General features: G+C 36.7%; 1 protein-coding gene across 2 annotated transcripts in view; it reads right to left on the bottom strand.

The window, feature by feature from the left end:
• ctif (CBP80/20-dependent translation initiation factor) overlaps window positions 1-17695 on the bottom strand; it is a 71610-nt gene that overhangs the window by 27035 nt on the left and 26880 nt on the right. The window contains exons 8-9 of one of the 2 annotated variants that reach the window (XM_055179748.2): window positions 13469-13545; window positions 7122-7190 (exon numbers count right to left, since the gene is read on the bottom strand). In XM_055179748.2, coding sequence (XP_055035723.2) covers window positions 7122-7190; window positions 13469-13545 — 146 coding nt within the window. The remainder of the gene's footprint in view (window positions 1-7121; window positions 7191-13468; window positions 13546-17695) is intronic. The other variant, XM_055179749.2, reaches the window with a different exon arrangement.

Raw genomic sequence — 17695 nt, 5'->3', positions numbered from 1 at the left:
GAGGCTTGATCTCTTTCAGGCCTTGTAGGTTTTTTTATGATCGCAAAAATGTCAAGCTGTGGCCTGCCATCTCCGTTTCTAATTCAAACTGTTCCCGCTCAGATGCACAGAGTGCGTAATTCTACATTAATATGTTCAGTTTAATTCAGTACATTATTTTTAAATTTAATTAATTAAACTGAAAAGTAACTCGTATTACTTTTTTTAAAAAAGTAACTTAAATATTAATGTTTACATTTATAAAGTAATGCATCACTTTACTCGTTACTTCAGAAAAGTAATATTATTACGTAATGCACGTTACTTGTAATGCGTTACCCCAACACTGAAGATGAAGAATATATTAGTAGAAAAGAGTGTAAAGGTTGTGAGTTTGATCCACAGGGAACCCACATACTGAAAAAATTTTGAAATTAAATGTACTGCAAGTCAGTTTGGATAAAATTGTCTGCCAAATGCATAAGCTTGAACAAATACTAAAGACACAGACAGGATGTGTATTCAGGTTCAGTCATTATGAGACTGTCTGTGTGTACATTACACACGTGCCCATACTGTAAACACCGGCGTGTGTTGTATGTGTCAGAACACATCTACTGTATGTAGGTCAGTATTTAGATTTCAGAGATAACTAGATTTAAAACTGCTATCACTATGAATGAGGGGACAATGCATCGTTCATTATAACAGAAGTCCCACCTTCCAGTTAAAAGAACCAATCATCAAACAATAACTATTCGCTGGGGGAGGAGCTCTGTATGGAGTCGCATTAGGCGCTTGCTAAACGGTGCATGTGCAGTAGCTAACTGACCTCGAAAAAACAAAAGTTATGATGATTTCAGATCACTGCGATGATTGCACATCTCTCTAAAAAACACAAGGGGGAGCTGCAGCGCCTGTATAAACGAGACCGTATCAGATTACTTTTAAAAATGTGTTGTGTATTAATATTTACTGCCAGATAAACCTTGCAAAAGATTTAATATATATAATCACAACAAACTGCAAAAAAAGTTTATGAGAATTAAATGTCAAAGCAATAAATCGTCATAATTGTCATAATTAACTTTCAGCCAAATTTCATAACCGTGAGAGGTACATCTGATGACAGGTTTATTTGTTGGTATTTTAAAGATATCGGTCTTTCCCCATTCAAGTAGATAAGACTTGCAAAGTCTTGCAAAAATTTAAAATGTACCTTTGGGAAATGAATAGTACGTTTAAATCTGTTTGAAAGAGTCGTTCACATCAAAAACACTTTAATGTTACAGTATTGTTAAAAGTTCGGTCACAAGCGTAATGTAAATAACTTGCCGGCTTGGGCTCCATGATGTCATGGGCCATCACAAATCAAACAACATCAAAGCTTAACATCTCCACTAAGGAGCAAACACGAAGTCACCTCTGTACCTTGTAAAACATGATATTTCTGCTCTTTAAAATGCTCACGCACACATAACCGGGAAGTCTTTCTGTTTGATTGACAGCTTTAAAGTAAGACATCATGTTAAGGTCACATTTGATGGGGACGTTCTGGGGTTTTATGAGGGTTAATTTTAGGGGACACACACTGAATGATGTTTTAAAAATAAACAGTGGAGGTGGAGAGCGTGACATTCCTCAGGTTTACAAGAGTTCACACATTACACAACATATGCACACGCGATATACATTTCAATATGATCACCAACACCAAACTGTAAAAATAATCCCTGTATTCAAACAACTCGGTTTGTCAGGATTTGAATAAACAGTACATCTAAATCCCATTCACACAGCACTTTGGTCCCAGAAAATTTGCCTAAATTTGGCAGAAAAGCTTCTGTGTGCACAAACACATCCTGTAAATGTTCTGGGATCGCTCCGTAAAAAGGACGTAGTAACATTGATGTTTACATTTACAGAAAGCATTCTGTGTGAACAAGACACAAAACAAGGCCGTAGTGAAATCCCACATGTCATTTCAACAAGAAGTTATGGTTCAGCTCTTTAAAATGAGGGATTTACATGCACATGAACATTCACAACAAGAAATGTCGGCAAATTGGACTGAAGCAGAGATCAGGGAGCTCATCACTATCAGCGCTGAAGCTGAGATCATTCACCAGCATGACAGAACAGCACATCACGCGCGCCTTATGATATTGTCATAAATGAAAATGCACACGCATGGTTTCTCGAGAGAGATATTACAAATAATTAACAAACTTCAGACACTGTGGAAAAAACAACCAAGTGCAGGACTTTAAAAACGTCATGTGCCTTTACAGGATCTTTACGGTGTGTGTGTGTGTGTGTGTGTGTGTGTGTGTGTGTGTGTGTGTGTGTGTGTGTGTGTGTGTGAATGCATGCACAGATTCCAGAAAATCATTAGCAGTGTAAATGAACCATAAATCAAAGAATCCCAGACAACTCCCAGACGCATTTTCCGTGATTTTTCCGTAATCTCTGTGTGGAAAGGGCACAGTTCTACAGACAGTAGATGTATTTCAGCTGGCCGTTGTGCTTTACAAAACATTTTACAATGTTTTATGAAGTGTGCAAATTGTGTTTCAGATTCTCTATAGAAAACACTAAACTTATCCTTTTCAAACTGCAAATCTCATCAAAACGAGAAAACCTTCTGGTTAAAAAGCATCTATGAATACATGTTAGCTTTTATTATATGTCCTTGAATGTGTTTCTAAAGAAGAATGAAGCACTTTTCTATCAAACACAATGACATACAAAAGATAAGACACTCATTGCATTAAATACAGCAAGTGAGATACAATTCACATCCCAAAGACATTAAAGAGCACCTATTACATCGCTAAAAACATTATTTTGTGTATTTGGTGTAATACAATGTGTTCGCATGGTTTATGGTTCAAAAAACACATTATTTTTAACACACCATACGTTATTGTTGCCCCTCTATGCCCTGCCTTCCTAAAACGCCTTGATTTTGTACAAAGCTCATCGATCTGAAAAGCGCAGTGTCCCCGATTGGCCAGCTAACCAGTACGTTGTAATTGGCCTGAATACCTCTGACGTCAGACGGAAATGTGACGCTCCTTACCATGTTTTGAAGATTAGCTCACAATGCAATGCTGACAGGAGTTAATGTCGTCTTTACTACCTTATCAATACGAGCCGAATCCGTTCCAGAAAATGCAGATGAAGAAGCAGATCGATCAACTTTACCAGCGCGGCTTGAGCAGAACGTAACAGATTGGTAAGGTAAGGATACTTAAATATAAAACCATGTCTGCATTTGTGATCGTAAAAATGACAAACAACAAGCGCTACTCTCTACTGCTCAAAACTTGTGTTTGAATCATGGTTTAGTCAGTAGTTAAATATGAAAAAATAGACGACTTACAGGCTGTGAGTCAGAAGTGGGCGGAGTTATGCTAATAACCGTCGTGTTCACGTCAACAGACCAAGGAAGTAAACTGTTGCCTACAATCTGTGTGTTTGTTGTAGTCCAAGAAAAGAGATTTACGTTAGAGACGATAACTCATTGTTTACTTTGGGATTTGTACCTTTGCACCAAAAGATGTGTAAAATCGTGAATCGGAAAATAGGTGCTCTTTAAAGTTAATATGAGAAAATGGGAATTATATTTATAGTATCTAAACATTTAATCTTTTAATGTTGACACACTAATACTGTTGGAATAAAATCGATACATCAATAAAATTGATGTTTTTATTAGATACACATTACCGTAACACAATTACATAAACGGTATATGTACAGTTATGTTGCATTTTTACAGTACTGAGAAGCAAAACAGGTAAAGACAGCATAATTCTATAAGCAAAATATAATTTCTTATTTCTTTTCTTGTTTTAGTAAGTGCAAAAATCACATTTAACTCCAGCTCTTATTCAAGTTCATTATTTGTGATCATGATAGTTTTTTCCCGTCTGCCCGCCCTTGGCATCTCTCCATTATGAGTGTGCGTGTGTTCTCTAATCTGTCCGGCTCTCATCGTCAGACACTTAAAAGTACAGAGCTGACTGACTCAATAGTGTCCACACCCGAACGTCCCTGTTCTCATTTACACACACACACACAACCTTAACAGCTCAACAGCTCCTTACCAACCCCAATTTACATCATCTGCTGGCGTATCAACTTCAAGTTAAACACACAAATTTGTTTACAATCTCAAATAAGCAATACCACACACATGCATCTCCTTCAAAATGTGAAACAGCTATTGTGCATTTCTATAGGTACAGCCACATTCACTTAAAGGTGCAGTGTGCAGATTTTAGTGTTAATTTCGTCAAACGAGACAAGACTAAATATGTTCGTCAATTACCTTTTTTCTATGACTAAGACGAGACGATGACAAGACTGCACAGATGTCCAAAAACTCTAACTAAAACTAAATTAGCATGCATTATTGTTGACGAAAAAAGACGAGACTAAAATGTTTTGCATAAAGTAAAAACTAAGATAAAATCTCTCTTCATTTTCGTCTACAATCGTCTCTATGTTACGTCTTCAAAATCCGCCATCTCGTACTCCTGTTGCTGCCAGCCTGTGGCTATTTGAGATGTGTGAAACACTATTTGACTGAAATGGCTATCAGAAATAATCTCAGAAAAAATTTATTTATAAAAAGACAAAAATGTCTTAACTATAACTTGACTAAGATACCTTGAGTTGTCTTTTGACTAAAACTAGACAAAAATGACGAGACTTTTAGTTGACTAAAACTTGACTAAGATACCTTGAGTTGTCTTTTGACTAAAACTAGACTAAAATGACGAGACTTTTAGTTGACTAAAACTTGACTAAGATACCTTGGAGTTGTCTTCTGACTAAAACTAGACTAAAATGATGAGACTTTTAGTTGACTAAAACTTGACTAAGATACCTTGAGTTGTCTTTTGACTAAAACTAGACTAAAATGACGAGACTTTTAGTTGACTAAAACTTGACTAAGATACCTTGAAGTTGTCTTTTGACTAAACCTAGACTAAAATGACGAGACTTAGGTGAATAAAACTTGACTAAGATACCTTGGAGTTGTCTTTTGACTAAACCTAGACTAAAATGACGAGACTTTTAGTTGACTAAAACTTGACTAAGATACTTTGAGTTGTCTTTTGACTAAAACTAGACTAAAATGAAGAGACTTTTAGTTGAATAAAACTTGACTAAGATACCTTGAGTTGTCTTTGACTAAAACTAGACCAAAATGACGAGACTTTTAGTTGACTAAAACTTGACTAAGAGACCTAGAGTTGTCTTTTGACTAAAACTAGACTAAAATGACGAGACTTTTAGTTGACTAAAACTTGACTAAGATACCTTGAGTTGTCTTTTGACTAAAACTAGACTAAAATGACGAGACTTTTAGTTGACTAAAACTTGACTAAGAGACCTAGAGTTGTCTTTTGACTAAAACTAGACTAAAATGACGAGACTTTTAGTTGACTAAAACTTGACTAAGATACCTTGAGTTGTCTTTTGACTAAAACTAGACTAAAATGACGAGACTTTTAGTTGACTAAAACTTGACTAAGATACCTTGGAGTTGTCTTTTGACTAAAACTAGACTAAAATGACGAGACTTTTAGTTGACTAAAACTTGACTAAGATACCTTGAGTTGTCTTTTGACTAAAACTAGACTAAAATGACGAGACTTTTAGTTGACTAAAACTTGACTAAGATACCTTGAGTTGTCTTTTGACTAAAACTAGACTAAAATGACGAGACTTTTAGTTGACTAAAACTTGACTAAGATACCTTGAGTTGTCTTTTGACTAAAACTAGACTAAAATGACGAGACTTTTAGTTGACTAAAACTTGACTAAGATACCTTGAGTTGTCTTTTGACTAAAACTAGACTAAAATGACGAGACTTTTAGTTGACTAAAACTTGACTAAGATACCTTGAGTTGTCTTTTGACTAAAACTAGACTAAAATGACGAGACTTTTAGTTGACTAAAACTTGACTAAGATACCTTGAGTTGTCTTTTGACTAAAACTAGACCAAAATGACGAGACTTTTAGTTGACTAAAACTTGACTAAGATACCTTGAGTTGTCTTTTGACTAAAACTAGACTAAAATGACGAGACTTTTAGTTGACTAAAACTTGACTAAGATACCTTGAGTTGTCTTTTGACTAAAACTAGACTAAAATGACGAGACTTTTAGTTGACTAAAACTTGACTAAGATACCTTGAGTTGTCTTTTGACTAAAACTAGACTAAAATGACGAGACTTTTAGTTGACTAAAACTTGACTAAGATACCTTGAGTTGTCTTTTGCCAACAAAAAAAATACTTCAAGTAAAGACAAAGCTACACAGAAAGGACAACAAAGTTAGTTATTTAGATAGGCAGGCATAGTGAGCATTATTCCAGTACGCCATTTAGTGCAGACACTATGACACACTTTTGGCAGACACACTTTCGGTGACGAGAGTTTGAAGCACAAAAGGCCCAAAAAAGAACTTAAAAAAGGGCATCCGTCCATTGACCAATGAAAAGATTTTACAGGCGCTATTGTGATGAATGTCTTTAATCAACCAACTCATAAAAGATAACAGATCAAAAGATACTGGACATCAACATTCAATTCTTTGTTTTGTGGGTTTAATTTTGCACATCCTTCACCAAACCACTCCTACTGAACACCATAATGACTGTGAATTAGCTCCACCTTCCAACCATCTTAATACCTGTGATTCACAAACATCACCCTTTAAAAGTGCTTTAAGTGATCTGTTATAAAATGACACACAGACAACATTCCTGTGACAGGAACATCACTCTGTGACATCACTAGACATGTGGGTGTGGTCAGATTATAGCCAATCAGAAGTCTTTTCTTTTTTATGTGCAATTTGCACATGTAATTTCGGTGTTTTATGTGACAGCACTTTTAATGGACAATAAATAAATGAAAGTTAATAGCAGTGATGAGAGTCCAGTAGGTTTGTTTGAATCCCAAGAGCAGATCATCACCAAGCATTATTGTCAGAAACATCCACAGTGAACGTTCCACCTCAATCCAGCGGCTCGATTCAAAGAGAACCAAGCTTAAGAGATGGAAAGCACATGAGTGAGCGAAGACAATTCCTGCTACAGGACCTGTTTGAGACACTGACCTGGACACATGCCGCTTTCCCTCAGGTGACAGTAGCACTGTGAGTTGTTCCTGGGGCGGGACAGTTCGGCTACGGATGTGATAATGACATGACATATAATTAAGGGATAGTGGATAGAAAAAAAAAGAAAAACAGATAAAAACAAGAAAGGGAAAAAGAAAAGTGAAATGGATAAAAAATAAATAACCTAAACAGTAAATAAAGAACAAAAATGATTCAGACAAATCTACTAGAATGAGACTACAAAATGCTGTGAAAGTAACAATTTTTTTTAAATTTTGTAATCATTTACTCCCCCTTAAAGGCAGGGTGCATGATTTTTGAAAAACACTTTGGAAAAGGGAGTTGGGCCAAGTACCACACACTTGTAGCCAATCAGCAGTAAGGGGTGTGTCTATTAACCGCCATTGTTGCTTGGGTTTCATATGTGTAGGGCGGATCTATCAAAAGAAGGTCCAGATTTTATTGGAGTAGGGGCATGTTTGTTTAGATGATTTCAAATGTCAACATTGGCTTTCAGAGATCATGCACCCCGCCTTTAAGTTGTTCCAAACTTGTATAAATCTCTTTGTGCTTGACTGCCATAGTAGGAAAAAAGATACTAAGTGAATGATGCCCCAGATCCGTTTAGATGTTTTTCTTTCCCAGCCAGCATTTAAAAAAAAAGTTGCCAGTTAGCGGCAGCATTTTTTATGATTTTCACAAAAGTTTAATGCCTACCAGAAAATGCTCTTGTTTAAATATTTAAAGATACAATATATCAAATGAAAATAAAAGTTTCATCCTACCTTTATTTGTTCTCTTTTTATCACCTCTCAAATGTAGTTTTATTTCAAATATATAAAATTTTGAGCAAAAATCTGAGATAATTGCCCTTTTTGTGAAGGACTTTTAATAGATATCAGATTCAGAGCGATGATCAAAACATACACAGAGTTTGAACCGTTTGCCCTAATGCTGCGTTCAGACCAGCCGCGATAGAGGTGTCAAGCGAGGGTGATTTCAATGTTAAGTCAATGTAAAGATGTGTTGACATGCATCTGGCGCGAATGAGGCATTTAGCCCGGTAGACGCAATTTCGCGCCTAGTTCACGCGAATAGCGCAAATTGAGAGTTGCCGCAGGAAACGTGCGAATTGAAAAATTTTAACTTTGGCGAAAAAACGAGCCGCGTTAACCGATCAGGAGCTTGCTATAGTAGTGACGTGATTACAGGAAGTGAGAAGCCCCTCCCATGATGCGAATTTCTGCGTGAATGTCTCTGACTAGAATTTCATGCGCAAATGAAGCCAATAAATTCAAAATGTTTAAGCGGCAAACTAGACGCGGTAGACGTGAATTTGATGCCTCAAACATGGCTGGCGTGAACCCATGGTAAGGGGTTGCTTCCGGGTTTTATAAGTTAGGTAAGAGCGCCACCTGGTGGATAGTAGGAATAGAAATATGGATTGCCGGAAAAAATCGGCTTTTCAACATTTTCAAAATATCTTCCTTTATGTACACCAAAAAAAAGAAATTTAAAAAGTTTGGAACAATTTGAGGGTGAGTAAATGATTTTTTCAGTGAACTATCCCTTTAAAGCAGTGCTTCTCAATTATTTTCTGTCACGCCCCCCCTAGGAAGAAGTAAACATTTCGCTCCCCCCCCCCAACTCTCTGCCGCGACTGTAAATAGTATAATTTGTCTATAAAATGACACATCTGCAAAGCATTGTAACCTTATTAACATTAAAGAAAACACAAAAAAAGAAATATCAATCAACTTACAACAAATAATAACTTTATTAACATTGTTTTTAGTCTGTAACAGAAAAGACTTAAAATGCATCAATTTGCCTGAAAAAAAAATCAATCCTTATTTACAGTATATTTTTTGACCATTTGATACTGAAAAATTAAATTAAATATAATCAATAAATAATAATAAAAAACTCAAGCGGCATATCAGCGTGTTTGGGGTGTAATGTCTTTAAGTGACGGTGCAAAAAAATCACTTCCTGAAAAAGTATTTCACCGGGGTCTCGCGCGCCCCCCCTGGGGGTCCCGCCCCACTATTTGAGAAGCACTGCTTTAAAGTGACTACAAACACTATGGTAACTACTGTACAGCTCAATACTGAAAGCTATAAGAAGCTGTGGCAAACACAGGACACAATGAAGCACAGGTTCAGAACAGGTTCAGAACTAAAGGTCTAAATGAAAAACCATTTTTATAAAATGTTCATTCAGAAATGTAATCTCAATTTAAAATCACCCCCTCTTGCTCGTGTGCCTGTAAATTCTCTCTTGTGCTGTTCAGATGAGTTTGGTGAATCAGATTATTGACCAAGCAGAACAAAGTCATCTGCCATCCGGCATTCTGTGTGTTTAGATACTACAAAATGTGTGCCATGATATGGGATCACACACACGCGTGCACGCACACATGGATGCAGACACGCACGCACACAGACTTGCACGCAGACACTTGCAACAATACTTCCTTCTGATATCTGTTTTTAGACATAGCTGATCTCATGTACAGTTCAGTGGTACAGAAGTGCGATAGCAGCGTAAATAGTCATGAGTTTAAAACCAGGAACACATATAATGATAAATTATGTATACCTTGTACATGTATACCTTTGTATAAAAGTGTTTGCCAAAGGCATACATTTAAATACAGAATATCTGCATATGAAGAGTTTGGTTCCAAAACGCAATAAATCAATTTTGACTAATTTCGGTAAAAACGTGTTTTCTATACCAAGAAAGTGACTAGATGAAAACCACTATTTTTTGTTACAAACTTTCACATAGCACCTTTAGGTTATAATAACATAAAAAATTCAAATCCATAATTTGATTTTCAAAGATTTATTTTAAAAATTGATAATTTTTTCAGCAAAATGCAATAAATCCATGACAAGTTTTTTCAAAATGCTATAAATCTATTAAATCAATATAAATGTGCATTCATCTTCGTCATGTTATATTCATTTAGTTTAACAGTGGTATACACTGATTAAAAAAATAAACATTAATGGCATTAATCAAAACACTTACTTTGTCATATTAATAAAACTGTCATTGCTGCGGTTATACTTGACGTTGTCGCTAAACTTTTTTGACAGCAATCAGCTGTAAAATGTTTTGGTCCTGCTCGATTTTGATGACTTCGCGTAAAATAATGAAAAAGTTTTTTCATAAGATCTTGTGGGGTCAATGTGTTAGCATGACAGAAGCTTGATGCTCACCACTACAGGTCATCAAACAATATCATCACGCGCTGTGATTGGTTAAGCGGATTTATTGCGTTCTGCAGAGAAGGAGGACTGGCGTTTATTGCGTTTTGGGAAAAAAGATGACAGTATAACACGGCGGATATTGTATTTTGTGTAAAATTAAGAATTTACTTTTTAATACTGACCTAATAAAATACTGATTTTGACGGTAATTCTTTTTTTTAAAATGGCGTTTATCCCGTTTTGGAACCAAACTCTTCATATGTAACCCGTAACATATATACATGAATCAGCTTATAACTTTCTAAATCCCATTTAGTAAATGATACAAAAATAGGCTTAAAACAGCTCGAATAAATCAGATAAAAGTACAACAATTATTCCGGTCCCACTTTAGGGTCTCACTATTAACTAACTATTACTACTTTTGCCTCAATATACTCCAACTACTGCTTATTCATACCAAGTAAAGTAGTGTTAAGTTTAAGTATTGGTAGGAATTGGGTAGGATAAAATATGTAGAATCAGGTTTTGCAGAATCAGGCATTCGAGTCAATGAGTTCACCATTTTAAGTTCCACAAACTCAAATAAAATGACTCAAAGAACTCAAAAATATTATTTATTAACTAGGGCTGTCACAATGGTTAAATAATCATCTCATTGCAATTGTTTGACCTCATCGTGATACTTCAGATCACTGCAATGATTGCACATCTCTTTAAAAAACACAAGGGGGAGCTGTATAAGCGTCTGTATAAACGAGACAGTATCAGATGGCGCTCCTTAACTGACAGTGTAATGTGATACATTACAAAGCCATTCAATACAGTGAAAAAACTGTATCTTAAGAAATGCTTCAAAACTTTGATAAGCAATACGAACTGCCAAGTACAACATACATTTCCGAAACAGCAATTTTAAATTTAGGGAAGTGAAGGATGCTATTCTTAAGGATCTGTAAGGAATTGATTTTTCGCAGCCACTACAGACATAAGACAAAAGATTTAAAGGAATATTCAATTTTCCCAAAAGAAAAATCCAGACAATCTACCCACCACCATGTCATCCAAAATGTTGATGTCTTTCTTTGTTCAGTCGAGGAGAAATTATGATTTTTGAGGAAAACATTGCAGGATTTTTCTAATTTTAATGGACTTTAATGAACACCAACACTTTACACTTAATTCAACACATAACAGTTTTTTTTCAAAGGACTATAAACAATCCCAAACGAGGCATAAGGGTCTTGTCTAGCGAAACGATTGTCGTTTTTGACAAGAAAAATGGAAAATATGCTCTTTTGAGCCACAGCTTTTCGTTTGGGTCCGGTCCAGCGCGACCTAACGTAAATGCGTAGTGACGTAGGGAGGTCACGTGTTACATATATAAAACGCAAATTTGCGGACCATTGTAAACAATAAACTGACACAAAGACATTAATTAGTATCATTCCACATACAACAACGTAGGAACGGTCCTCTTTCAACACACTTGTAAACACTGGGGCGGAGTTTCGCGTTCGTCCTCTGTGACCTCTTGATGTCATGACGTATTGCGTGGGGTCAGCTGGCTCATCACGACCGGATCTAGACGAGAAGTTTTGCTTTAAAAGTGTATATTTGTTATTTTTATTGTCAAAAATTACAATCGGTTTGCTAGATAAGACCCTTATGCCTCGTTTGGGATTGTTTATAGTCATTTGAAACTCTTAAAACTGTTAAGTGTTGAGTTAAGTGTCAAGAGCTGGGCTCCACCAAAGTCCATTAAAATCAGAAAAATCTCAAAAAACACAACTTCTTCTCGACTGAACAAAGAAAGACATCAACACCTTGGATGACATGGTGGCGAGCAAACCATCTGGATTTTTCTTTTAAGAAAATGGAATATTCCTTTAATTAAAATAATCACAACGGGTGAAAATTATTTCATAAACAAACAAAAAAAATGTATGAGAATTAAATGTCAAGCATTAAAACAGACAATTAATCATCATAACCGTCACAATTTATCAGACAATTCACCGTCAGCCAAACTTCATAATCGTGACAGCCCTATTCATTACTTCAAACGGAGTCATTTCAATACCACAGCCTCATTCTAACAAACACTGCAAATAATTAAACCTTTTGGTGGTTGTGATGAGTTCAATTTGCCAGGTAAGCTAAGAAAGAGTCTGGCACTGCACATTTCCTTTAGTTTAAAGTTAAGTCAACACGATTGGTTGAGGAGGTTCCAGTTCCCAGCATGCTTGGCATGAGCCCACAATACGAAAGCACACTTTTACTGGTCTTAAATTTTCATGAGTCACATACTCTGTTTATTAACTGATTTTTTTTATTTGAAAAAGTTGATTTACTTAAAATTTTTGATGTAATCAGTTTCAATAAAATTTAAGCATTCAGCTGAAAAAAGCTGGCTAGCACCTACAGTCGGTGTCCGCCTGCCGTTTTTAAGTGCGTTTAAACACTTTAGTTTCACTAGAGCTGACACGCAAACAAAAAACAGTTTTAACCTCTCAGTCAAACAGATAAACCCAAGTGCATTCTGGGCCACGAGGAGTTTAGTTGCCTTTATTCACAGCAAGCCGTCAAAGCAAAACCTCATCAGAAACACCCTTCACTAGACAGGCATCAGAAAAGATAAACCCAAAAAATTGTCCGGCATCCGAGTCCTTTGAAGCCATCCAGTCAGACTGGGTTCAACACACACAAGAAGATCAGATCAACGGCGACGAGACCTTTTTTCTACCTGAACAAAGCTGCAAATAAAAGAGGGGTTTTGCTTTCTTTCACGCTCTGCTCTCTGCTTTTCTTTCGTACGTCTTCAGACCAAAATATTTTCTTTTTCCTTCCGTTCCTTAGCAACGGCAAACTGCAACCCAACTTTCCAGTGACGTCGAGACCGAATGCAAAAGAAAGCGACTGGAAGTGGTTTAATGGGCAGATATGAAGATTTACTGTACGCTTGACTCCAAACACAACAGCCTGACGCTCTCGATTAAAACTCGTACACGTGTGAAAAGTGTGTGCTGTCCGCTTTACGACTCTCACATCTGCGTTTGATGTTTGAGCTGCCGACAGCAAGAGAACAAGAACTTCATCTCAGATTTATGTGACGTGACTCACCGACGGTCGGTTCTGCGCCGGCGAAACAGTTTTTTTGCGTGTGCGATCTCAGCTTCATTCGGCAGTGGAGGAAAGACCTGCAGAGAGAGAAAGAGAGAAAGTCTGTCACAAATAGCAGATAATAATTAAAAGCTTACATTTTAAATTATAGCATTAATTCAACTATAAGTACAATTTAATACAATGCAACAATGTTAAAAGTATAAATAATAATAATACATTCAGAGATCAATCTGCACAGGCAGACACTATCTCCAGACAACCACAGTGTCTGCTATAAGCAAAAAAAATCAAAGTTTTAAAGAAAAAAATGTCTTGTCTCGTCAGGACCGGAATAGGTTTAAGCACCAAAGTTTTTGGGAAGGGAAACTACTGGTGCATGATGGGTAATAAAACCCTAAAGTCTGAACATTCTTGAGCTCTGAGCAGCGGTGACACACACAAGAGTGCTCGGGGTTTGAGTTTCTGTGTCCTCTTTGCCTTACTGAGTTTTTGAAGCCAAAACCGCTGTATGCTGATTGGCTCATTCTGATTGGACACAGATGTTGGGAGAGATTAGTGTAATTGGCTGCTTTCCTCGTGGGCTCTGTAATAAAGGCTTCTAACACTTAAGCCCACCTCCACAAAATGACAGAGCCAATGTTTGTCACAAAAATGAGAAAGGCCGTTTCTCAACACCAAGAACGCCAAGTTAGGACTCACGTCCTTCGTAGTTCGGACTTGCAAGTTCAGAAGAACGAATTCCCGAAGACGGGAGTTATATTACAAATGGAAATGCAGAGTACTTGAGGTCGTCATTCAGTCTAACCAATACGTGCAAGCTCAACCGATACATATTTTTATAATAAAACTAAATATTTCAAATGCAAAAACACTGCTTGTTTTCGTTTTGAAAATATGAGTATGTGGTTCAGGAAAAATGCATATGATGAGGGGACATTTCAAAAGACTTTTTTTTAAATATGTCAAATCTTTGGTGTCCCCAGAGTACATGTGTGACGTTTTAGCTCAAAATATCATATAGATAGTTTATTATAACATGTTAAAATTGTAACTTTGTAGGTGTGAGCAAAAATTTGCTGTTTTTGGTTGTGTCCTTTAAAAAGCCGTGGTTGGATAGTGCAGATTAAGGGGTGACATTAACCCCTTCTGACATCACAAGGGGAGCCAGATTTCAATCTCGGCTTGCAGAGAATGGTTTACCAAAACTACGTTACTGGGTTGATCTTTTTCACATTTTCTAAGTTGATAGAAGCACTGGTGACCCAATTATAGCATTTAAACATGGAAAAAGTCAGATTTTCATGATATGTCCCTCTTAATGTATTTTTTTACAAAATAAAATATGATTTTATTTATTTTAATACTATAAAACATTTGTACAAAATGAAATAGCAACAAGAAAAAAAATGAGTTAACGTACAAAGGGTGTGATTTATTACAGTGTTAAGATTATATATAAATATATGTTATTTAAGTTATGACAGTTAAAACAAATAACAGACTTCATATGAAAAATAAAGAGAAATAGAGGAAGAAAGAGGAAATTTTAACTCTTTCCCCGCCATTGACGAGTTAGCTCGTCAATTACGAGAAAACGCTTCTCTGCCAATGACGAGTTTTTTCGGCTTTCCGGAATAAATACTGCCATTATCCACCAGGTGTGCACTTACCCAACTTATAAAATCAGAAAGTATTTAGGTATTTTTCAAGAAACCTACCCATATTTGAGAGGTGATAAAAAGAGAACAAATGAAGGTAGGATAAAACTTTTTTTTTTGAAAGCAGATGGTCTGTTCTTTCATTTGATATATTGCATGTTTATATATTTAAAAAAAGAACATTTTCTGGAAGGCATTAAAGTTTTTTGAAAATCATAAAAAATGCCGGCAATGGCTGGCACCTTTTTTTTTAAACGCTGGCGAGGAAAGAGTTTAAATAAGCGCTATCTTTACTAAGTGACCACAGACTTAAAGTTTATAATTTATATTTCGACTAAACAAGCTCTTAAAACTACATTTCATTGAACAGAAAAAGTAATATTTCGAATATTGCGCAAGTTTTAAGCTCTACTGCTGTTGACGCGAAATGCATTCTGGGAAACTTGACTGTCAGAAGTCCCCACAAGTCACCTCCTGATGCAACCTCGATAAAATGGGCGGATCAAGAACACATCAGGAGATGTTATGTGAACTTGGCTTGGTGTGAACTTTGAACTGGAACAGTACTTGGGCCGCGACCGATGACGTGCCAAAGACAACAAATCACAATTATTCACCTTGGAAGGGCTTAAATTGTGGGAGGGCTGGGGGGATCCGGGACCACCACATAAGGTCAAATTTTTTATTGTAGTAAAGATATTGTTAACAAATTAAAGATAATGCTGAAATGTTTAATAAACTAGTTCCTAGCCTATAAACACAACTATTTGGGAATAAAATAAGTATATAAATCATCTAGTTGTGTTTTTAAGGTAATAATGTTTTGCCAAAAATAAATCAGATAAGATGGAAAGAGATTTGTGATATCACTGCAAGCACAGTGGGTTTCATTTTGGGGCGAACTATCCCTTTAATTCATCTGATTTGGATAATTAGACAAACACAGAAGTGAAAATTAATTGTATATTAGTAAAAACACAAAGAACATCGTTCAACTCGTTTTAAATAAAGGAGCGCATGTTTTTTATCTGAAACAATGAGAATGAGTTTGTATATCCTGTATGTGACCGAGTACAGATCAAAGCCAGTGAGACACTGAGTTGAGCACGTCCTGCTGAGTCTGACCTTTGACCCACACGCAGCAGGACCGACGGTCAGCTTGTAGACGTGACTGTGGAGGGCGGGGTGGAGGGTGAGTCGACCCCGGCAGGAAACGTTTGCATACCACCGCATTCCAGAGTTCAAAGGTCATATCGGAATCAGCGCTGGCAAAGCAGCTTATAGAGACTCCTCCCACTCTGCCGTGATTGGCTGCGATCAGAGATGCAGCGATGACATCATAATGACGTAGAACTTAGATGTGTGTTAAGTAAATGCACTGGAGAGATTTAAAGCTCAGTTTGTGGTGTCAGATCAAATATAATTATTTATCAAGCTAGCTACAATTTCTTTTAGTAGCGCTGAAGCAGCGTTGGGTTGAATTTCGCATCATCAAGGCAAAATCCACAAAATTCAAGCTGAGCTTGTCCTGTCGAGATGATATTCAAAAAACTGTGAGGATTATGAAAAAACATGAACCTGAAGTGAATGAGGACATGAAGCGTGACAGAGTGAATATTACACCCTCTGATTTAAGCCAAAGAGGCTCAACATGTCAATATTTTACTCCATCACTTCTGAAAGCCTTAACGTGGAACTGAAAACTGAGCGTAAAACATCTGTAAATAATCCTGACTGCTGATTTCCACTCGAGAAAGTGCTTGTACCCACTTCACGCTATTAAATGTCCCATCGAACCGGCCAGACACACACAACAGATCCCAGAAGACAGCTCGGTTGATTCTCGCACTCTGATTGGCCGGGATTTTTATCCAGTCATTGTAAACGTTACTGGATCTCACATGAAAACGTTTCTAAATCCAGCACCTACAGAGATGGCTCTTTGTCAACATCACTAACGCAGGATGAGGGAAGCCATCACCTCTGGAATTAACCCGACCCTTTTCCTGTTCATAAGTCAAGACATTCCGGATGATGAAGCAGAATTCCAAGAGGGAAAGTGACACAGGAATTCCGGCGCTGTTAGCGGGGAGGAATCAGGAAGAAAATAAACCATCAGTCAATGCTGAACGCTTGGAGAAAGAGAGAGATATATCAGCTGTATGTCAGCTTATTTTGGGGGCTTTTCCACTTTTTTTAGTACCACCTTAGTTGAGGATCTAAGCGAGCTAAAACTAAAACTTGACGTGAAAACACTCTAGATCACTGATTGGTCCAAGAGAATCGATCAGGCCAACTTATAAACTCTTGGCTTAAAGAAAATCCCACTCATGTTTATGACGTTAATGTGCATTTATCTCGTAAATACGATATATCGGTCTTGACCATTCGTTTCACTGCCAGCTATATCACGTCTCATCTCTCTCTGAGTGACAGTACACAAATACTTTATGATCAAATCAGCTTTAGTAAACAAACTAACACAACGCTGGAAACGCAAATACCTGTGCTGTCACTTCACATAAGCTGTTATAGTTATGTGCAGTGGGGTTTTGTAATGTGACAC

Source organism: Misgurnus anguillicaudatus, chromosome 9 (assembly GCF_027580225.2).
Source record: "Misgurnus anguillicaudatus chromosome 9, ASM2758022v2, whole genome shotgun sequence".
NCBI classification, from domain to species: domain Eukaryota; kingdom Metazoa; phylum Chordata; class Actinopteri; order Cypriniformes; family Cobitidae; genus Misgurnus; species Misgurnus anguillicaudatus.
Note: the sequence above shows the minus strand (reverse complement) of the source record. Positions and strands in the feature narration are given on the sequence as shown.